Source organism: Mytilus galloprovincialis, chromosome 4 (genome assembly GCF_965363235.1).
Source record: "Mytilus galloprovincialis chromosome 4, xbMytGall1.hap1.1, whole genome shotgun sequence".
NCBI lineage: Eukaryota > Metazoa > Mollusca > Bivalvia > Mytilida > Mytilidae > Mytilus > Mytilus galloprovincialis.
The window spans coordinates 28,325,760-28,350,295 of NC_134841.1; the positions used below are offsets into that span (position 1 = coordinate 28,325,760).

At 31.5% G+C, this 24,536-nt stretch overlaps 1 protein-coding gene across 1 annotated transcript; it reads left to right on the top strand.

Moving 5' to 3' along the window:
- The first annotated feature begins 16,177 nt into the window (after positions 1–16,177).
- LOC143071779 (uncharacterized) lies at positions 16,178–24,536 on the top strand. The gene is made up of 2 exons (XM_076246352.1): positions 16,178–16,385; positions 23,354–24,536. Exons 1-2 carry the CDS (start codon positions 16,270–16,272, stop codon positions 24,441–24,443), a joined length of 1,206 nt encoding a protein of 401 aa, XP_076102467.1. The 5' UTR covers positions 16,178–16,269; the 3' UTR covers positions 24,444–24,536.

A 24,536-nucleotide genomic window follows, 5' to 3' on the forward strand; every position in this document is an offset into this window, starting at 1 on the left:
TTAGTTGTGATCCAATGACCCTGAAACTTTATGTAAGTTGTGATCCAATGAGTCTGAGACTTTGCAAGTTGTGGTCCAATGACCTTGAAACTTTATGTAAGTTGTAAACTTCATAACTATTGAATGCTTAATAAATATGGTGTAAGTTTTGCTTTCAAAGATACATCCAATGACCCTTAGACTTACTGTAAGTTGTGATCCAATGACCCTTAGACTTACTGTAAGTTGTGATCCAATGACCCTGAGACTTCATGTTAGTTGTGATCCAATAACCCAGAGACTTCATGTTAGTTGTGATCCAATGACCCTGAAACTTTATGTAAGTTGTGATCCAATGAGTCTGAGACTCTGCAAGTTGTGATCCAATGACCTTGAAACTTTATGTAAGTTGTAAACTTCAGAACTATTAAATGCTTAATAAATATGGTATAAATTTTGCTTTCAAAGATACATCCAATGACCCTTAGACTTACTGTAAGTTGTGATCCAATGACCCTTAGACTTACTGTAAGTTGTGATCCAATGACCCTGAGACTTCATGTTAGTTGTGATCCAATAACCCTGAGACTTCATGTTAGTTGTGATCCAATGACCCTCAAACTTTATGTAAGTTGTGATCCAATGAGTCTGAGACTCTGCAAGTTGTGATCCAATGACCTTGAAACTTTATGTAAGTTGTGATCCAATGAGTCTGATACTCTATGTAAGTTGTGAAGTACATGTGTATATGTCAACAGAATTTGTGAATGAAATCTATAAAATTATTTATTATGAACGAGCAATAAGGCGATAGTCTTTAAAAAACAAGAGGTATTTGTACAAGACCTGTTGGTGACCCTCTGCTGTTGTTTTTTATTTGGTCGGGTTGTTGTCTCTTTGACACATTCCCCATTTCCATTCTCAATTTTATTAAGGTTATAGTATTGTCTTTTAATCAATTTATCACTTCTGTGTAAATTATTAACAATTAGTGCACAGTAACATAAGATTAAAAATTGCTGTTTTTAACATAAACACAAATCAAATGAGCAGTTTAAGAAATATTTTTATCATTTGTGTATTGCCACATTGGTCTGTGCAACAACTGGGAGAATGATCTCAAGGTTACAACCTGTATAGTAGCCAGCGCATTAGTACTGGGACAATTTGATAGGTCCATTTTGTTTTAAATCATTGATGAAAGACAAGTTGTAATACAACAGATAACCACACCATCAAGGATGTTTACATTGTACTGTTTTTGGCTGTTTTATCGAGGTCCGTTTGGTTTTGATATTCCAAATTAATGTATTGTCTGGCTTTCACAACTGTTTGTCTCGAGCTTTCCTGAGGAAGATAAGTTTCATCTACAAACACTTTTGTATCATATATTAAAATATAATACAAGCATTTGCATAAGTAAATAAACCATGCACTTAATTAATTACAATTTTTGATATTGATTGTTAGTTTTTAATTTGAAACCATATAAAAACACATAACATGCCTTGAAATAACATGAATGAAAGACTTAACCATACCCATTCCTTATTGTAAATATTTTTGTGTTTTGATCAAATATAAACGAATGATGTATTTTCCTCTTTATATCAGTCCGATTGTGTGTACAATGAATTGCTTGATTATATACAATCTGAAACGTTTCATAGTTACTCAACTTTAAAAATGCTCGTTGAAGTCGGTCCTAAGTTACCTCTAGACATTGACAATGACAGTCGGTTGTAAACAAAACTTTAAGACAAAAGATGATTTCAGATTCCCAATTGTGAACTCTCCATTTCTATGAAGCAACATTCCAGCAGCGCCTGCATATATGTGGTATATAGCTCACATTAGATACGATCATCTAGGGCTTGTATTTTCTACCATGATTTCCCTGAAAGAGTTCTGCTCACAAAGAATTTCCGATTCATAGATGATAGTGGATATATTCCAAAAGTCTTAACTTTAATCCCGTCGAATGTGACATATACCGCAATAGACTTATAACCGGGTTTTTACTAACATAGGCAACACGACGGATGCCACATACGGAGCAGAATCTGCTACACCTGCGGAGCACCTGATATCACCCCCAGTTTCTGGTGGGGTTCATTTTGTTCAGTCCTTAATTTTCTATGTATGTGATTTTCACTTTGTTTTTTTATGCCTCATTTAGGGGCATTATGTTTTCTGATCTGTGTGTCCGTTCGTTCGTCCGTCTGTCCCACTTCAGGTTAAAGTTTTTGGTCAAGGTAGTTTTTGATGAAGTTGAAGTTCAATCAACTTGAAACTTAGTACACATGTTCCCTATGATATGATCTTTCTAATTGTAATGCCAAATTACAGTTTTGAACAATTTCACGGTCCACTGAACAAAGAAAATGATAGTGCGATTGGGCATCCGTGTACTATGCACTGATTCGTGTTCGCCTCTCTTTTACATGAAAAAAAAACTTAGCATCAAAAGGTGACAACAAACATGTTTATTTTTGAAAAAGCCATTTTTTTCAAAAATCCATAAATCAAGACATCAAAGAAGGGAGAACATCATAACCGAAAATCTTCATCTCCAAATTGTGGGAACAAAGTCTCTGAAGGTCTTGGATTTTATGTCGATATGGAATATGTAATGGTCTGTTTAATTAAATCTCGCATGTTCATTGGAGTTTCATATTACTATTTTATCGTAAAATAAAACTTTTGTGGAGACTCGTAATTTTATTTTGAAATATTATAATTTTCTTTAATTTCGGAATAAAAAATTAATACTACTAAATTAACACGGAGATTTTTGGTCTTCAGACAAATAATAAACCTATGCATATATACTTACATTGTACTAGTACTTTTAAATTTCTTTTCATTTAATACCAGTTTACTCCAAAAAGAAAACATAATAGATTTTACATCAATTTGAGATGAAACCTCTCAAGCTCTCTATAAACTTCAGATGAGTAGCATTTCGATCTTTTTGAATTTTCTTGCAGAATTGTAAGTGAATTTGTTAAATAGGTTTTCACATTGACGTAAGAGACACATATGGTAAAACATAGTTCTATCGTGGAATCAAACAATTCATGTTGTATCTATATGATTGACTGAAATAATTTCCCATGTTTTATTTGAAGAATACAGGAAAGATGATACGATACGTATTAGGTTAAATCACCATTATACTGAACGCAGGACTTGATACTATGATTCATGGGACAAATAGATAGATTCTGGTTTAAGCTCATCACATAGACCAATCTATATAACAGTGACAAGTTAAGCTGTTCTAAAATCGACAAAATGCCAATATAATTTCTTGCTTTTAAAAGGTAAAGGATATGTCAACAACACGTATATTGTCTATACGTTTTGAGTAACCATTCTTGAAAAAAGTGTGGTTTTTAGTAATGAAATTAGTTTCGTTTGCAAAAATATTAAGTTTTGAATTTTTAACTCTTATTTTAATAAGACTGAATTTATTACAGATGTAAATAATTTTCCATAGCAACTTTTGAGTATTTAGATTAAGGTAACTGGTTCTAGAATAAAGTTTATAGTGAAACGATAAAATACGATTCAAGGAGAGACAAGGGGGACCAAAGACATAAATTGACAATGTCGTGGCAATTCATGAAAACGAAGAAAAGATAAACCACACTCTACAAAACGACATAGAAAACTTAAGACTCACACAAATTTTATTGCTTTTCGTGCTTCTCATTTAGAGATTTCCCAATTTAACACATGATTGTCACATACTAACTCTCGTTCTGACCATCACTTCCATCAAGGATTAGTATATATCTTACTTTACAGTTCCTTGCTTCCATTTAAATATATATATATATATTTCAGTAAATCTCAATATCAATTTGGAATTTCTAGTTTTGAAACCTGTAGAATGATGCCACAATGATGTTGAGTCCGCCTTGAATGATTATTTCAAGTGTTGAAAAAGTATTAATTTCATATGTATAGGCTGTTGTAAAGATTTCGACAAACTGCTTAAATAATACTTTTATATAAAGTTAATCGACGGGGGACACAGTATATTCAATTGTGGAAAATACTCCTTTGGAGACACACTTATTGTGGAAAATATCCCTTATTTGCATTAGACAAGTGAATACTTCTAAAATGTATTTTCGACTTAAATTTGTAAAAACTCAAATCTCAGAGACCCAAACAGTTGAAGGTGAATGACAATGATAATGATATGTAAACATGATAATTGACCACTAGTAATTTATGGTTTGGATTACGCCAATACAATGTTGACCAGTAGCTTTTGTTACATATCATCGACAACTTATGCGAAACTACAATAGAAATCTTGTAAACGTCTTCGTAGAATTTATTCCCTGGTTTTATGTCTCTGATCGTATTATGAAATCCTACAATTTACCTAATTAGTAATAGCGATCATTTAACCCCTTTGGATATGCTAAAGTTTATCCCATGGAACTATACCCTACCAGTCGTCTCACGCTGGACTGGCACACTCCATTTAATCTGACAGTTCTATCTGGAATTTAATCGGCTCATGTTAACCCGTTACATAAGACGCGCGGCAGACGACATCCTTTTGTTATATTTAAGTTAAGACTAGTTATTTACCAAACACTCTAGGCAATAAACGGAGAGGAACATTGAAATTATCGGTTTAATATAGACATCAACATATTATTATTGGTTAACAAGAAAAATTGTAAAACGATTTAATCCAATGTTATGATTATTTAAAGGGAGATCATTGTTCCACGTGCTTTCTGGTTGAATTAGCTCCAAGTTAAGCGAAAATTGACTTAATTATTTCTTTTTGTTTTTGTTTTAAAGTTTTCTTTGAATTAATTTTTTTTTATAGAATTTAGGATATGGTATGTTTTTTGCAGAAATTATACAATGACAAAGAAATTTTATTTTATTAAATTCTAAAATTGTATATTTGCTCTCTGAAATTATACAAGCATATCGATCAATTGTGCAGATGCAATATTAAGGGGAAAAATTAATCCAACCCGGTCATAAATCATACAATCATTGCTTTATTCTATATTGCGAAGCAAATTTTTAAAAGAAATATGACTCAAATATAAGCAAAGATTCATGATATTTCATTATACGATTTTGATTGGTTAAGAGTCGATAGTATTTATATATTTTGCTTTTTTCCATATAACCAAAATTATGATGATTTTTGTTGTTCTAACAAGTACAATTATTTTCTTCTTCTAATATTTCGGTTTTTTATATTTGGTTGTTTTCTCTACACCTTTAAACTAACACAGACTCACCTAAAATATATCAGTCTTTTCATGTTTCATTGCCTTAATTGTGGATTTTTATTTTATTAACAAGGATATGTGTGGCATCTGATTTTTTTATTTATTTTTTAATAAGACTGATATCAGAACATTCGTAATCAACATGTTGATTAAAAAAAAAAAAAAAAAAACGTTTACACGTGTCACATGTGGAGCGGGATCTGTGCAGTTACCCTTCTGGAGCACCAGAGATCACCCTCAGTTTTTGATGGGGTCGTGTTGTTTAGTCTTTAGTTTTCTATGTTGAGTTGTGTGTACTTTTATTTCCCTGTTTGTGTTTTTCTTTTTCAGTCACGGCGTTGTCAGTTTATTTTCGATCTATGATTTTGAATGTCCCTCTGTTGTCTTTCGCCCCTCTTTTACAACCTTAAGGATTCTTCATTTTAAAACATATTTTACCAGAATGTAAACATATTATATAAAATATAGTATATGTATACATGTTGTTTATATGTTATGTCATACTCTTACAGAAAGTATACGTAAACACGTTTTAATAAAATATATACCATTTTCAAATGTTTCAGAAAGCTTTTTTAATTTGAAAACGTTCACCTTTAATTTGAAAACAATTTTTTTAGTATAGATTTTTGTTAACTTAAAATGGTTTTAAAATTTGCAAAATCATGTTCTTTGGAAGTTCTGCAGACATTTTTACTACATTATATGGCTATGGTATTTCAATAATTCTGTAAGAAAAATGTTTTAGTATGTACCTCATCTATAACAGAACAATTCAGTACAGTTTTTTTTTTTTTTTTTTTTTTTTTTTTTTTTTTTTTTTTTTTTTTTTTTTTTTTATCTCTATGATATAAATATTCATTTTAGACCTTTTATTGTTATATATCTATAGTTACTTATAGAAATGAAAACAATTTTCATATAAATTTGTATTTCAAATTAGATATTTAGTTACAGCAATTTTGATTCGAGTGGTGAAGTGTATTACAGGACAATGCATTTAATAATGAGGGTCATACGACCTCCTCCGAACCTATCGGCGCACCACCGTCCTAAGTATCAGCTCAAGTGGTAATACACTACCAGTATTGTGTGATGCCGTTACCTGCACGATGACAGAAGAGGTACAATACGGAAGGAAGATTCTTCCTGTAATACGGGAAAACATTAACAGGAAATGAAATACTCGTCTTGTTTTGGAGAGAAGGTGATAATGTTTGTTTCATGATATTGAAAAAAAACACTCGAGAAAATGTCAAGTTTTTTCCCAGGGCAACTATTATTATCTTGTAAATGATTTTATTTCATTTGAAAATAAGGGTCGACATGTCTATTTTTAATAACAATATTTGAAATGTATTACAAATAAGATTGGTAAGATTGTTACATGGTAGTGCCGGTTTATTGTATAAACACGTTGACATTGTAAACCTACAACTATAAGTTCTGAAGACATATTACCCGAAATATTTTTCAATAACCTATCTCCATCATTACAATTTAACTCGATTCTGTTCCACGTACTTTCTGGTTATATTAGCTCCAAGTTCTTTCTAAATGAAGCCAAAATTTACTTAATTATTTCTTTTTTTTGTTTTTAAATTTTCTTTGAAATATTTCATGGTATTTATGGTATGGTTTGTTTTTTGCAGAAATTACAAGGACAAAGATATGTGGTTTTATTAAAATTTTAGATTGTATATTGGCTCACTGAAATGTTATAAACATAATGATCAATTGTGCAGCTGTAGTTTGGAGGGAGAAGGTTAAGCCAACCCTTTCCTAAACATATACTATTATTGCTTTATTTTATTTTGCAAAGAATTTAAAAAAAAAATTAGTGAAATATAAGAAAAGGTTTAGGATATTTTACCATACAATTTTGATTAGATTGTTGTGGTTAAGAGTCGATAGAATTTATATTTTTTGCTATTTTCTATCTAAACAAAACTAAGATTATTTTTTGATGATCTTACAAGTTCTTTTTTTTCTCTCTAATATTTTGTATTTTTTATTTGGTCGTTTTTCTTTCACCTTAAAACTAACCTATCTTCATCATTACACTTTAACTCGATTCTGATAATAAAAAATAACTTAGAAATAAAACTTGATTAAAGTTTTTTTCTAGCGAATTTTCCAAGCTATTTAGTATAATTGTAATTTCAAAATTTTGATAAATTCCGGTATCCATCAGATTCATTTTTTTTAGAGCTGTCAGTACCTTACTTTCTAGTTTAACGTCAATTTAGTCATTTTTGTCAGTTCAGTTTATGTATTTTTAGTTTAATTTTTGTATAAAGTTATTTCAAGTGTCTTTCATGCACAGTTTTGCCTTATATAACGCGCGGGCACTTTTGACTCTTTCTTACAGTGTATGATTTACGCCTTTTTGCATATGTCATGACAACTTTTTTCAGAAGTCTTGTGACAAGGGAAAACAAAACTAACATCAACAACTACTACATTTTCAACCACGCAACTTGTTGTTGGAGTGTGCGTTTTTTCCATATTGCATACATTAATATACAAATCGTCTGTTAACGTTTTTTAATCCCCCTATTTGGTAGCTACAAACATTTCTTAGGTTACAGAATAACTCTTTTTTACTATTTTATTAATTTCTAAAATTCAGCAATTGAATTGTTAACAATGTAAAAGAAATAATACCAAAATAACATTCAAAAACTTATAATGAAAGAAAACAACATTTTTTAATATTTATGTTTTTCCCCTTTCCCGTTACACATATAGAACTCATATTTGTAAGTTAGATAACTGTTTTCATTTCACGGCTGTATAAAAATTAGCTTAATTTATTCTTTAAGAATATTGAATCCGGTTAATTTTTCTCTAACTTCAGAGACTGTCACTTTGATTATAACTAGAGGGGGTTTGTTAAAAATGGAAACCATAAACTTTCATGGAATTACTAACGATCCGAACTGTTGAAGCCTTAAAATGAGAATTAATCTTGATTCTGGCAGCACCACTAAGATAGAAGAATACTTAGAAGTTGATTACAGACATAGAAAACAAGTTCTTTGTATACTGACGACTATTTATGGTATTAACTTTAAGATGATTTGATGAGTTTTATGTTATTTAATGATATCCTTGGCTTGTAAATGTGAAATGAGTATGGTTTCTTTTCTACGCAGTGTTAGATTAATTCATATTTTTTCTACGAAAAAAAAACCCTTATTATTTAATGGTTCACAAATGATGTCATGAATAATATGATAAATCATGGTTATAGTTCTCTCGTATGGACATTATATCAAATATTTACACCGTACTAGTAGTTGGCGTTTTCTCCGCGATGGTCACGCAAGAACTTCCTTGTTGACATGAATTATCATTGAATTGGTCATGATTCGAAAATAACTGTGTACAAAACTTATAATTTTTCGAAATACTAAAGATTTTCAACACAGAATAGATTACTTTAGCTGTATTTGAAAAAAGCTTTTCCTTATTTTTTTGCCTTCAGTACTCGCCAAATTCGCAGTTTCATTTTTCAACAAAATTCGCACTTAATGTGCCCTTTTTATTCTTTATTATTCTAGCGTCCTTGTGAATTTGGTAAGGATGATGGAAGATTTTTAGCGACTGCAGCCCTCGCACGTTTGGCTCGGTTCAACATGTACGCATTGTCTTAAACGGGGCTTCTTCGCCAATAGAAATTGGCAACCACGATATAGACAAATGCTGAAAGTGATGTTGAACACCAAAAAATCACATATCAACATCTTTTAAATCAATGTATAACAGTATGTCATTATATTTCAATGGTACATAAACATTATGTCACTATCTTGTTACTATATATCTTTATTCTCATAAAGCCAATGCATTACATCAGTACAGAGATAACAACAATAACAATTTACAATATATACATAACTAGTCATTGAATGTTTTTTTAACTCAATATATACATTATGTCACTATAGTTTAATTTCACGTATGCTGTATGTTGTTGTTTAAAAGACCCGACGAAACCTTTTACATCTAACACCCCAATAATCCTGGTTAAATTTGATAACTGTTAATATAAAAAAGAAGATGTGGTATGATTGCCAATGAGACAACCGTCCACAAGAGACCAAAATGACATAGATATTAACAAATATAGGTCACCATACGGCCTTCAACAATGAGCAAAGCCCATACCGCATAGTCAGTTATAAAAGGCCCCGAAATGACAATGTACAACAATTCAAACGAGAAAACTAACGGCCTTATTTATATAAAAAAATGTTAGTTTATAATTCAAAATTTGAATGTTATGTAAAAATCCTGATATAAAGACACTGCTCTTTGGTTTTTTTATAACATTTATTGTGAAGAGAAAGTAATATTATTTCTTATGGATGTAGAAATATATTTGCATTGCCCTGTCGGCTGTAGATTATTCTTCTGATTATTCATCATTAGCAATTTGATATACATAAATACATATTTTTTTGTATTTACTTACGAAACGCTAATCATCTAGCTATACATGTACATTCATGTACCCTTTCTGTTATCAAAGAGAACCTTTATAAACAGTTTTCGAGTTTTTTGTGTTGCTTAAGATAATCCTAAACGCTTAAAAAACTCATTTATAACCTTGCAGCTAAATTATATAGACCGTTAAAAAATACAACTTATCATACTTAAAGCTTATTTTTTAAGACAGATTTTTAAATCCCAGAAGTGTGCAGAAATTGCAGCTAATTTGTAGGTTTTCCAGAAAACTAGAACTTTGACAAAAAGTAATTCTTATCCGAAGACATAATTTTGCATTGTGTCAGCAGTGTCAATGTAATTTGTCAAAGAAATGTGTTTTCGGGTGATATATTTTTGCAGTGTTCACGTGTATAGAAAGTTTTAATTATAATGGACAGAGAAAAATGACCACTGGTATTTATATTTTTGTATTTGTTAGTGTGACAACCACTGTTTACAACCACGCCTTTTCTTTAACAACAGTTGTATGTCCGGGGGCTAATCTGTATCACTGACCACATTGATTAAAATATTTACCAATACACTAGATCTGCACTATGCTGTTACAAGTCAGAAAAGAACCATGTTAGAAACAAGTGAATGAGTTTATCACGAAATGTATTAAAAAATGACGAATGAGCTAAAATTTTATTATATATATTGCAACGTTTTATTAATTGTATCAACGAGTTCGAGACCATAACGTATCGTTTGTTTAATAAGCAAGAGTACGGTCATTTTATCTGGTTTTTTTTAAATAGAAAAAAGTAAAACAGAAAAAAACAGAGCGACTATATATATATATATGTAAATCTTCATATCCAGTTTTATTGAGTTAATATAAGAATATATGTTAAATCGTCCTATCTTTTCCCATATTATTATTTATTTTATAAATGAATAGGGGAATACAAAACATCTTCTTGCTTTGCAAACTATTCTTCAATATTTCAGCCCTGTACTCGGAACGGCGAAACAATCATTAACCCTAGAGCTTACACTGCAAGTAATGATTACATGTAATTCCGAGAAAAAAACTTAAAATATATCGGTAAAGGGCATGACATCAAAAGTCTTCCAATATACTTATCTTGCAATCAGATATGCCACATGTTTCACACAATATAGATATTTCATTCTTTGCTTGTTTTAGAACTCTTCTATGTTTTAGGGAGTAAGATCTTCCATTCTATAAACTGCTATGTTCATTTTCTAGAACTCCGTCGATACCGCTGGTGGTGGGTCCTATAATCCATAAAGGTATCGTCAACTTATTAGCCAGTGCTTCAGTACTGACATGATTTTAAAACTCTATTCTTTAATTCTCTGCAGATAAATCCAGAAATTGATAATCAACCCGGGTTCCAACTTTCTTTTTGTAATTCCGTTTAGGCCCAATTTTATTTTTATTATTCCGTTTAAACCCAACTATTCTTGTTATTCCGTTTAGGCCCAATTTTTTGTTGTTGTTCCGTTTAAACCCAACTATTTCTGTTATTCCGTTTAGGCCCAACTTTCTTTTTTATTATTCCGTTTAGTTTCAACTTTCTTTTTGCTATTCCGTTAAGGTCCAACTTTCATTTTGTCCTTCCATTAAGGTCCAACTTTTTCTTGTTATCCGTTTAGGTCCAACTTTCTTTTTGTTATCCGTTTAGGTCCAACTTTCTTTTTGTTATTCCGTTTAGGTCCAACTTTCTTTTTGTTATTCCGTTTAGGTCCAACTTTCTTTTTGTCATACCGTTTAGTTCTAACTTTCTTTTTGTTATCCGTTTAGGTAGAACTTTCTTTTTATTATCCGTTTAGGTCCAACTTTCTTTTTGTTATTTCGTTTATGTCCAACTTTCTTTTTGTCATACCGTTTAGGTCTAACTTTCTTTTTGTTATTCCGTTTAGGCCCAATTTTCATTGAGTTTTTGCTTTTTTGTACAACTTTCTTTTTCCTATTCCATGTAGGTCCAACTTTTTTTTTGTCATTCCTAGGCGTTTAGGCCCAATATTATTTTTGTTATTCCGTTAAGATCCAACTTTCTTTTGTTATTCCGTTAAAGCCCAACTTTTTTTTGTTATTCCGTTCAGGCCCAACTTTCTTTTTGTTATTCTGTTTAAGTCCAACATTCTTTTTTGTTATTCCCTGGCGTTTAGGCCAAATTTTCTTTTTGTTTTTCCGTTTATGGCCAAACTTTTGTTATTCCGTGAATGCCAACTTTCATTTAGTTTTTGCTTTTTTGTATAACTTTCTTTTTCCTATTCCATGTAGGTCCAACTTTTTTTGTCATTCCTAGGCGTTTGGGCCCAATATTATTTTTGTTTTTCCGTTTATGGCCCAACTTATTTTTTGTTATTCCGTTAAGATCTAACTTTCTTTTGTTATTCCGTTAAAGCCCAACTTTTTTTTTGTTATTCCGTTCAGGCCTAACTTTCTGTTTGTTATTCCGTTTAAATCCAACGTTCTTTTTTGTTATTCCGTTTAGTCTCAACTTTCTTTTTGTCATTCCCTGGCGTTTAGGCCAAATTTTCTTTTTGTTTTTCCGTTTATGGCCAAACTTTTGTTATTCCGTGAAAGCAAAACTTTCCGTTTTTGTTATTCCGTTAAGACCCAACTTTTTTTTGTTATTCCGTTCAGGCCCAACTTTCTTTTAGTTATTATGCTAAGTTCCAACATTTTTTTTTGTTATTCTGTTGAAACCCAACTTTTTTTGTTATTCCGTTTAGGTCCAACTTTCTTCTTTTTTTACTCCGTTTAGTTCTATTTTTCTATTTGCTATTTCGTTTTGGTCCAACTTTCTTTTTGTTATTCCGTTGAGGTCCAACTTTCTTTTGATCATTCCGTTTAGGTCCATCTTTCTTTTCATTATTCCTTTTAGGTTCACTTTTCGTTTTGTTATTCCGTTGAGGTCCAAATTTCTTTTTATCATTCCGTTCAGGTCTAGCTTTTTTGTGTTATTCCGTTTAGGTCCAACTTTCATTTATTTAATCTGTTTGGGTTCAACTTTCTTGTTGTTATTCCGTATAGGTCCAACTTTCTTTTTAACCTTGTTGTTTAAGTTCAATTTTCTTTTTTTCTTCGTTTAGGTCCAACTTGGTCAAAGAGCTCCTCGCATATCTAAGTACTCAATCAGTCGTGGTTTTCAAAAGCTTTCCTGATGAAGGTAAATTTAGAAAAGCGCCTCAGACACACCATCATTTATATTTGTGTTATTAACTCATGTTGCATCATTTCCAAACGAACCAGCTACTGTTAACAGTCCATATCATAGTTTGTTTTTTCGTATTTATTTTGTCATGCTTTTGTCAGTCTCTTTTGTACCTATATCTCAAGTACCCCTTTGGTTTATTCTTATATTTTTAGACTTCGAAAAAGATTTAGAAACATGCGGTGTCATTCTAAACTATAAGTTAATTGTATTTGATATAACTATTTATGATAGTATGAGTATTTAATTATTCTTTCATATAAATAATAAAAAAGGGTCCATCGGAAATACCTGTAAACACTATAAAGTTAAGCTTAACCCATCAGGTGTGGTATCGTTACAACTTTAAGGGATTGTTTATATCATTTGGTCATTATTGTAAATACATCATCATGGACACGCCAGTCTATTGTCAGGAGGAAGCAATCATTTCTACAAATAATATATAAGAGCCGAAAATAACCGAGTAAATATAACATATGAACAGAACCACCAGCTAAAACGAAATCATGGTATGCAATCTAAAGTTTACCTGACAATGTAGACAATATTTAGTTGACTAATATTTGATTGTGATGTAGAAAACATTGAACAGTCTAATGTTTGTTTCTGATGTGACAATAGAATTGAAGTCGTACGCGGCGTCTCTAAAAGATACCACATTTTCACAAAGTTATCTTCTTGCTTTGAAATATACTTCCCATATATATGTGCATGAACTAACTTAAGACTGAATAGTAAAAAAAGAGATAAGATTGTCTTTTGTGATAATTTTTAAATCGAAACCAATAAAACTTTCGATTTGAAAGTGAATGCCACATGATGAGAATTCTTAGTTTGTTTATCATAAATTGATTATTTTTGTTTTCATTCTATACCGTGAAAGCATAATGATATGTTTACATATGAATTACAAAATAAAATAAGTAATAATTGGTTTTACTCTGGTATAAATTATTCTGTTTTGAAAACATTAAAGTCCATGTTCGACATGTTTTCATTTTTATAATGACCACAACTGAGTAACAACTATATTCAATATCATCTTATTAATACGACACCAAACGGTATTATATTGCTAATCTGGTAGTTAACATTTTCCTATAGCTGACACGCGCTGCTCGCGATCAGAGTATCCAAGCAGACAAACGCACATGCACGTGCGTTTCCATATTTGCTGAAATCTGTAATTGGCATCCGTTTTATTAAGACAGTTGTAATTAGCTTTCTATGATCTTTATAAACAAGTGTTATTCTTTTATCAGAAATGTTTTATGGTAAAACTAAAATTGATTTCATGCGACGACAACAACGTTATATTGGTGACACTCCCCTACACGCATCTTAACCAATGAAACTAACTCCTTCATTATAATAATTAGTTTGTTCATTAATGTTTTAATGCTGTGTATTGTGATTAACTTTCATATTTTAGGTTTATATCCGAATGAACAATTTTGACCAATTTTAGAATTATTCTTATCAAGGTAGGTCAATATTTATATCACTTGTATCATCTCAATACACATCTGTTATTAAAATTTATTTTGTTTCTCTGAAACGAATGTTTTCTCTCAAGAAAGTTTATTCGACCTTAGACAATAACAGGTGCTTTATTATATAGTATACTAGTATATTTGCACATCTTTGGCTTCATTTTTTTCTCTGAGCGTTCCTGATGAAGTTTAATCCAGTGAAATCTTTGGACGAAGTTTTTGTTTAATTATGAATTGCGGTCGTTTCATATTTTTGAAGAAATTAATAATTTACATAAAAAAGGGGGACCGATAAATACCTCTCTGTGGTATAAATACAAACCTAAGTACCAGCTGTGTTTGTCTTTTTTCCGACTCAAAAATTAAAGTTTCCTTGCTGCTGTTTTTTTTATATATATATTTTCACATTATCAGGTAATCAAAAATATTTAACAACTTATCTGAATGTCTTTTTTTATAATAAAAAATATCGCAAAATTTTTTTAAAGATAGTTTGGCTTTATTTTCATAAAAAGAATTGACCTTTTCTTTCTATTAATTAAATGAAATAACACTAATAAAGGAGCGTTTAACTTTTAAAAACCATGACATATGATAAATTTAATTTATTGATAATCGATCACTTGATAAGTTAAACAAATAAGGAAGGCATCCACAACTTTTAGACCATATACGCATAATTAGGAAATTCAATTTTAGTTTGTAGTGTTACTTCACTACTTATCCGAATTATTCAGTTACTGGAATTTATACTGAAAAGCAAAAGTGTACCTTTCTTTTCATTTTCACGCAAAGTTATATGTAATTAGTATAAAAAACTGCTATTCAGGCAACTCGTATGTTTCAATTTCGCCAAAATTACTGTTATGAAAAAACGGTACTAGATTGCATCAATCAATTTACTCCTTTATAAAATTCAACAAAGAGAATAAATAATTAAATAATTTAACAGTTGATTTGCAATACATTTACAATTCCTGTAATCAAAACTTATCTAATATTTAATAGTTTGACAAACGTTTTCTCCTTCCGTTAGTATACAATTTTAGTTTCTTTTATACATTTCGGAAATGAGTTTGACGTCCATTATCACTGAACTAGTACACATTTTTGTTTAGGGGTCAGCTGAAGCAAGGTTCTAGGTGCGGGATTTTTGCAGTACAGAATACCCATTGGTGGCCATCGGCTGTTTTCTGCTCTTTGGTCGGGTTGTCATCTCTTTGACATATTCCCCATTTCCATAATTCCATATTTTAGTCTTATATACATGTATAAAATGTCAGTTCTGGTATTACATATTTATAATGGAAAAGAAAGGATATGAGGTTTTCATCCAAGACACAAAATCAGTACATGCACAAATATAACACAAAAAGAAACAACACTTTTATTACTGGTTGTTATCTCAAATTCTCAGTAAGGACTTCAAGAGGGAGAAAAGAACTCTCGCTTCAATGCAAGTTTAGGACAAAAATCTTTGCAAACTACAAGTACATTTATCCTTTTGTCTCAAGCTCGTACTACTATCCATTTTTGGAATTAATGTACAATTTATCTACATTTTATCATCATCCTAAAAGACGTCAGGGATATTTGTTTATGAATTGGATATTGTAAATCCATGGATTTGAAAAAAAACTATTTTAACCAATGACAGTTTTGTGATATTTATTTCTCGTTCGGTGAGCCGTTACTTTGATTTAGACTTTGTTTTTTTTTTATATATAGATGTTTCCTGAACATCCTGATTCCTATAGTTGTAACAATGTAAATAGTAACGATGGCTGGAGAAGTGCTACACCACAGGAAACCAAACCATTCTGTATGGAATACAACAAATCTCCTGTAGAAGTCAGTGTTAATACGTACCCAGTAGCCACTATAGAAGTCGACCAAGTCCCTAGTATCTTCAATATATCACCATGTGCTCCAGTTTACAAGTAAGTGTTATTTACACAAAGTCATCCCCATGTTATGGAATTGGTATAAAGGAATTGATTTCTCCATTTTCCAGCCTTTACCCTTTTTTTAGTTGAAGACATTTTCGAAAAACGGTTCATATTTAGTCTACGGAACTCTAACCCCCAAATTATACACAAACTGTTTTTAAACAATATCATAATAAAATGCATGTTCCTTCGGCTTGTTTGATAAATTTTTCATATATTTCTGTTAGCGAACTTTCGTTACTATTCAATAACCATAGGATAATTATTTGATATTATACCACATTCCTACAGTTTTAAACACAGACCCTTTAACACGTGAATATTATACAATTACTGTCTTTTGATGAGGTAAATGTGTGGTTTTATTGACTTTTGAAAAACTGATATTCACTAAGGCCAACGGCCGAAGTGAATATCAGTTTTTCAAAAGTCAATTAAACCACATATTTACCGAAACAAAAGACAGTAAATGTTTTATTCCATATTCCGAGAGAAATGAATGTAATGGAAAATATTTACCAAAAACAATTGTACATCAAACGTTTTTTACCAAAATTATACACGTAAAAGCACGCGACGTTTTGCGCGGTGAATATCCTTTTCCGCAGGTGAATATGCTTTTTTATTCAAAATCCCATTCATATAGAAAAACCTACAAATATTTTATCAATATGGAATAAAGTGAAAATAGTGACTCGTCAATGCGGGAAATGGATAGGCGTCTTTGCGCGTAATTGCATTTAATTTCCTGTAGTCCACACAGAAGCGGATGTAGTTTGGAATAATTCGGAATATTCAGCAATTTATAAATAAAACATTAATTCAGTCGTATTTAAAAACTTCCACATATTTCCATTAAACAGGGAAATAAAATGTACAAGATACCGAAAACTTAATTGGTATCTTTTTGACAAATAACTCACCTAAGATGATACAAAAATTCAAAATCAACCATTGACCAAACTACACTTTTTACAAATCGGCGTGTCGACATAACTCTTAGAAATTGTTGAATTCTAACTGCAATTAATTTCAGTTCAATTTTATACTTTTTATGAAATGATACATATTTTAAGCCAGAAAATAAAATATACCAGTAACATTTTTTTCTGCATTGCATAAAAAAAAACGTGATAGAGAATTGCAAAATAATTTTAGTTATTAATAAGTTTTCTCCAAAGACGGTAATAAACATATACGCATAGACTGCGATAGAAATAAATCATAATTATGGATATGGAGTTAACCATTGCATTTCGTGTGTTACGTACCGATAAATAGATATCGTAAAATATCAGCTACGAGTCACTTTTTGAAGCTTTTTGTCGATTGAGCGTAGGCTATACATTGCGTCGAGCAGCTGATATTTTGAATATGAATATACAAATAAAACAAAAGAAAAAACCAATTTTGCAAAACAAGATTTTTTTTTCGGCAAAATCATTTCTTTTCGTTGAAGTATATAGGATACAAATACTTTAAGCAATTTTCAATAAAGCCAAATTTCAGGAAGATAATCTTATGGTCCGCGTTCTAATTTATAAATGGTTGGTCGACGAAAAACCAAATCACTCTTTTTACAAAATGCCCCCGCCCCTTTAAACCCGAAATATCCCCAAGGCAGATCAACATCTTTTACAACAACTGGCTATCCGGAATGTAAACCTTTGAAAGAATATGTTGATAGTCTGCAGTTCTTCTTCTTTTATTATTGTTTTTAATTGAAGCGACAATTACCGACTGTCACTTATACCCATATGGGATAAACTAGACTTTGTGTTATGAGTACTCAACCCTGACTCTCGAGTTTGATCAGTTTTTATCAGATATAAAGTCACAGTACCCAAATATTGCACCGAGTACCCAAATAGATATAAGAAGATTTGATATGGGTGTCAATGGTTCAACTCTCCGTCCAAGTCATAATTGTGTACCCATTTAGCAAAAATAGCAACAGAAATCTTACAAGTTTTCTTGAAGACTAAACAATTTGTGTTTTTTGCACGTCTTTCAGCATAGTAAACCATATATTTAAATGTTCACAGAATATATAAAAAGATGGAGTATTCACTGTAAAAGTAAAAGTAAAATCTAAGTAAACGTCTACAAAAGTCAACTTTCAAAAATAAACAGATAAAATATGTTACAAGCTTCCATTTCTTAAACAATTATTAGTAAACATGGACTATTGTAAAATTGTTCTAAATATTTGTGGAAATAAAACAAGAAATCTGTTTTTCGATTCTTACGGATGTGAATTTAAGCATATATGCAATTTTGGTACTCATTAAAACAGAAATATTTTTTCTGTGATTTGATATGGATTCAAAATTAAATTGATGTAACTGTATAGTAAATAAGGATACGTCTACAAAATAAACACAGAATGGACACTTTTGTTTAAAAATCTAAAATAAACGTAGGCGTAAAAAACGTCAAAATAGGTGCAATTTGGGTACCCTAACGTTACACTTATTATATATACTAGAACACACCCGCGAAATCGCGGGCATATTCAGCTTGTGAACGGTTGTAGGATTATGTTTGTAAAAGATAATTATGTATCCTGGAGAATTTCAGAAAAGCCAGTATCAAAAGCCCTCTCCCTTTTTCCAAAGTTCGATATTTGTTTCCTTTCTGTTAAATTCAACTATTTTCGTGTTTCTGGCCTCAGACCACAATTATTCTTCTCCTTTGCTACAACTTGAGGCATCTTTTGGTAAAAGTCAAATTAAATTAAAAATTTGCACCGCTTCAAACATGAAATAAAGGTAACTACTTATATACAATGTATAGACCATTATTAGTCTAATAAAATATGCTTCTAGGACAATCAGATCCATCAGTGCTTTTTCTTTTGAGAGCCTTATTAACATGCAAATGGTGGGATACGAATCTTGTATAAATGACTAAGGCCGACGAAGGCTAATTTGAGGGATGGGAGGGTCGGAGAAGTCCTGATCCCGAAATCCGGGTCTTAAAAACATGAAATCCTGAGATGCAGAATTTAAAGAAATTCATATCCCGAAATACCGAAATCGAAAAATATATTCCCGGCAATCCCCAGATCTCGAGCTTAAAAACAACCGATCCCGAAGTCCCGAAAAAGGTCTTGTCTCCCTCTAATCTCTATCCTACTTTCATTTTCGCCAAATCACTACTTTCACTTTCAACAATAAATTTTTATGCTCATTTATGTGCATTATGTTTTCTAGTCTGTACATCCGTGCGTTCGTTCGTTCGTTCGTGACGTCCGTCCGTCCGTCTGTCCCGCTTCAGGTGAAAGTTTTTGGTCGAGGTAGTTTTTGATGAAGTTGAAATCCAATCAACTCGAAACTTAGTAAATATAGTGCCGAGGTGGCATCATTGTACATTGAACACATTCTTGTTTCCACATGTTTTACTTATTTTAATATACATGCAACTGGTATGACCCCTTAAATAGTAAACATTTCAAAGAAGACAGTAGACAAAATACAGAGAGGATCTATATATTGAAGTAGCATAATCGTAGTTTACATGTAGATAAAACGCGTAAAATAATTGTCCTCTCTAAGGAGGTATAATATTTGTGGTTCTTGCGATCTAAACATCATGATATGGAGAACGCTCTGATTGGCTTATTTATTTTTCGATTTTTGTTATCTATCATACGATTAGTTGTTTTAAACCGGAAGTCTTATCTATGACTAAAAGTCAGTCTGATGACGGAATCAATATCCGGACTCCTTTTTTGTCGTTTTTCTCCAAAAATAACTCAATCTGAATAATCATAAGAATAGATGACAAATGCGACTATGCATGTTACCTATAGAACATAGAGGCATGGTGATTAATAAATCGTGGAAGGAAGAGAAGCAACACACAAAATGAGGTCTTCTCGTTTAATAGTATAGATAAGTTTTTATTGCGTAGAGAATTATAAAGTTTGTTCTTTAATATCTTTTATAAATCTCTTCTATTTACATTATCATGAATTGTGTGAACACAGTTTTAATACTACCTTACTGTTAAATAATAATATTATATTCAAAAAAGAAAAAAATATGTAGACGTTACAAAAGTTTTAGATTAGTTGTTTAATTTCCAGTGATAAATATATCATCATTATTCAGGACGATAACAAAGAAAGATCGGTTCTGTAAGGTAACTCAAATCAATCAAAGTTCGATAAAGGACCTTCTGGACAATTTTTATATGTTGCATAGTGCAGAAATTTTGACTTGCAGTAGTCCACTAGGAATTTTAGAGAGATATTTTCTGTATATAAAATAAGTTTACGACGCAAAAAGGCGTTCTAAAGGTGACAGTAGTTGTCAAACATCAAACTTGTCTCAACATTGTTTAAATCAAACATCATATCAACTTTCATATACTATGGTTAGTTTGTTAAATAAATATCAATGTTATACAAAGGTGTCAAAGTTTATATGCTTAATATAAACAGTAAGATGGGTCTACTACATTCATTTGATGTTTGTTTTTTACTAATTCGTATTTTAATTAACACGAAAGTGACCATCATTATATTTTAAACTTGTTTGATTTGTGTCTAGTTACTGTCATTTTTCGGTGATAATAAAATAAACTTCAATGACTATGTAAAGAAATAAGTCTTGATTTCCTTTATTTATAACTTGTTAATATGTGTTTCTGACGTGTTTAATATCAGACTCAGTACATGGTATTGATTGGAACTTTTAATGGTAAGTCAGTACTTTTTGCACATATAAGACTATATATTTTACAAATTCGTTTACAATCAAATAATCTATAGGAAAACAACCCTGTTCAAATAATTCTGTATTAGGAACATGTAGTTAATTTTATTTAAATAATTAAAAGCGATTTTGTTTTAAAACTATGAACATGTTTTGTGGTAAAAGCCGTTTGGTTTAAAAATATATATATCCCAATTGCATCTGATAACTGTTTTTCATTAAAAAAAGTTATTATATTGAACACAATGACCTTTTGATGCCTAATGTCTTTCTTGACAACACATCTGTGACGCTAGGACGATGTGTTTTCCAACAGACAATTGATATTCATATGGGTATTCCTTTTCTGGTCTACCTTTTTACAGAAGTCTCTCAGGAAAAACAAAAGAAGCAACTATTGTCCATTAACATCACATTCCGCTAAACAGATGATGTCCTTTCACTTGAATTTTTTTAACTTTACCAGGAACGCTTAACGCCGAATGGTCTAAAGCCAAGAATATAATAGAACCGAAATAGTCTAAACAGAGCTCATGGTAAAAATAACAGAAAGTTGTCTTGTCTTGAGTAACACAACGTGCATCACTTATAGAGCAGGAATTATCTACAGCCCCTTTTATAATTGGGGTTGTGTTACTCATTGTTAAGTTTTCTGGTAAGTGTTTGGGACTGTTTTGCATGTCCTTTCTTAGTTTTATTTCATGGTAATATCTTTTTTTCTTGGACATTTTATGATTTTTTAATCATCCCTTTTGTATTTTCTGCCTCTTTATAGCTCACCTGGCCCAAAGGGCCAAGTGAGCTTTTCCCATCACTTTGCGTCCGTCGTCCGTCGTCCGTCGTTAGCTTTTACAAAAATCTTCTCCTCTGAAACTACTGGACCAAATTAATCCAAACTTGGCCACAATTATCATTGGAGTATCTAGTTTAAAAAATGTGTGGTGTGACTCTGCCAACCAACTAAGATGGCCGCCATGGCTAAAAATAGAACATAGGGGTAAATTGCAGTTTTTGGCTTATAACTCTAAAACCAAAGCATTTAGAGCAAATCTGTCAAGGGAAAATAATCGATTAGGTCAAGATCTATCTGTCCTGAAATTTTCAGACAAATCGGTCAACCTGTTGTTGGGTTGCTGCCCCAGAATTAGTAAGTTTAAGGAAATTTTGCAGTTTTTGGTTATTATCTTGAATATTATAATAGATAGAGATAAACTGTAAACAGCAATAATGTTCAGCAAAGTAAGATCTACAAATAAGTCAAATGACCAAAATTTGTCAGTTTACCCCTTAAGGAGTTATTGCCCTTTATAGTAATTTTTTAACAATTTTCATAAATTTTTGTAAATTCTTGTAAATTTTTAGAATATATTTTCCACTGTAATTACTGGACCAAGTTCGTTATAGATAGAGATAATTGTAGCAACAAGAATGTACAGTAAAGTAAGATCTACACACACATCACGATCACCAAAACACAATTTCGTCGTGAATTTATCTGTGTCCATTGTTTAATATGCACCAAGGTGAGCGACACAGGCTCTTGAGAGCCTCTAGTTTCACAAGTCATTAATATATCAGATAACGATGAAGTTTAATTTGAGGTTTGTCCTCTACAAATTCCCTTTATACATTGAATTCCTAGCATTAAGGCAACTAACAAAATAGATATTTTAAGATACCCCTTTCAATGCGCATTCATTAACATCAGCATTTTTAATATAACAACGCTGACTTCAGATTTAAACTTTCATTCTTAGTTTACTTTTCTAAAAATCTGTATGTAAATCCAACGTGACAGTATTTAACCGATGTTCAAAATTCTTAAATCTATTTAAAAAATACACATCAGGACAAAAAAAAAATAACACAACAATGAACACAGAATGTGTCCATGTGAATAAACGGCAAGGTGTTCAATTTTGTCCCCTTTTATAAAGGGACATTACTCAAGAACGATGATAATAAGCATTGCGTATAAGTTTTATAACATTTGATTGTGGCAAACTAATTTAAAAGTTTGAGAAAGAAAACCAAATTCGTGATGTATGTACATACGGACGGGCGCACATGGGTAAAACTTAATGCGGGGAATATTACAGGATTTGAAAAGATAAAACTGTTTATTTAGGGGTCAATATTATAAAATTAATATCTCTTTGAAGCGAAGTTAAACATAATTATCATAGATATATGATCTTTCAATGAATAAATTGAATTATAAGTTTTTTTTCTTTTCAGAGATTATTCCGTACTAAAGGAGAAATCGCCTCAAGATATCGCTGATGCTTTGCTGTCACTAAAACACACAGTTGTATGCCCATCCTACTCAGGTCGAATGTCACCTTCTGTGCATATTAATCAATGTTCACCAACACCAAACAGTTTTCAGCATCCACAACATGTTTCATATATGAGCCCTGGTAATCAGTATCGTCAAAACATGTACTCGCCACCGCCAGGGCCTCAATATGGTGTGTTTCAATATCCAGGAGAAAGTTTTCAAAATCAGGCCAATGTATTTCCATCAATGAGTGTTAATGTTTCGATGAGTATGAATGTTGGAGTTCCCCACGGGATACCAAATAACCAATACAATGTACAACAACAGTGGCAAGGCAATCAACAGACATCTCCTGGAAAATATGTTCCTCAATATCAGCAGCCTCAATATAATATGGGTCCAGTGTCGCCTCAATACAACAGTTTACAAAATCATTCCTATCCTCAACCGTATTCATTTACTTCAGAAGTAAGACATATTCCAAGTTCAGACTCAAAGAACTTCCTCTACCGATCAGGTGATTCATGCAAAGCATCACGATTTTGTGCCGTGTCTCACTGGAAGAGGTTGAAATTAACCAGCAGTCATCTCAGTGCAGTAAATTTACAAGCGGATTCAAATAAAGTGAATTTGTGTAGAATTTGCGGTAAGACTTATGCCAGACCAAGTACTTTGAAAACACATCTACGAACTCACTCTGGGGAGAAACCGTATAAATGTTCAACTTGCAGCAAGTCATTTTCACAAGCTGCTAACCTAACAGCACATGTACGAACACATAGCGGAGAAAAACCTTTCAGGTGTCCAATGTGTGATCGGAGATTTTCCCAGAGTTCATCCGTAACAACACACATGCGCACTCATTCTGGTGAACGACCGTACCGGTGTCGCTTGTGTAAGAAAGCATTTTCTGACAGCTCAACGTTAACAAAGCATTTAAGAATTCATAGCGGAGAAAAACCATACCAATGTAAACTTTGCCTTTTAAGATTTTCACAATCTGGTAATCTGAATCGTCATATGAGAGTACACGCTAATTCATCGTAATCTAGCGCCGGTAACCTTGATTACTATACAGGAATATGTTTTACTTCATCGAAAGACTGAAAATACATTATCGACTAATAAAGGTTTGACACA

What these genes read in the sequence shown, in the direction of transcription:
- LOC143071779 (XM_076246352.1), top strand. Translation starts at nt 16,270, where the DNA reads ATGGAATACAACAAATCTCCTGTAGAAGTCAGTGTTAATACGTACCCA. An exon ending in CCATGTGCTCCAGTTTACAA is followed by an intron (nt 16,386 to 23,353) that starts GTAAGTGTTATT and finishes TTTTCTTTTCAG; the next exon opens with AGATTATTCCGTACTAAAGG.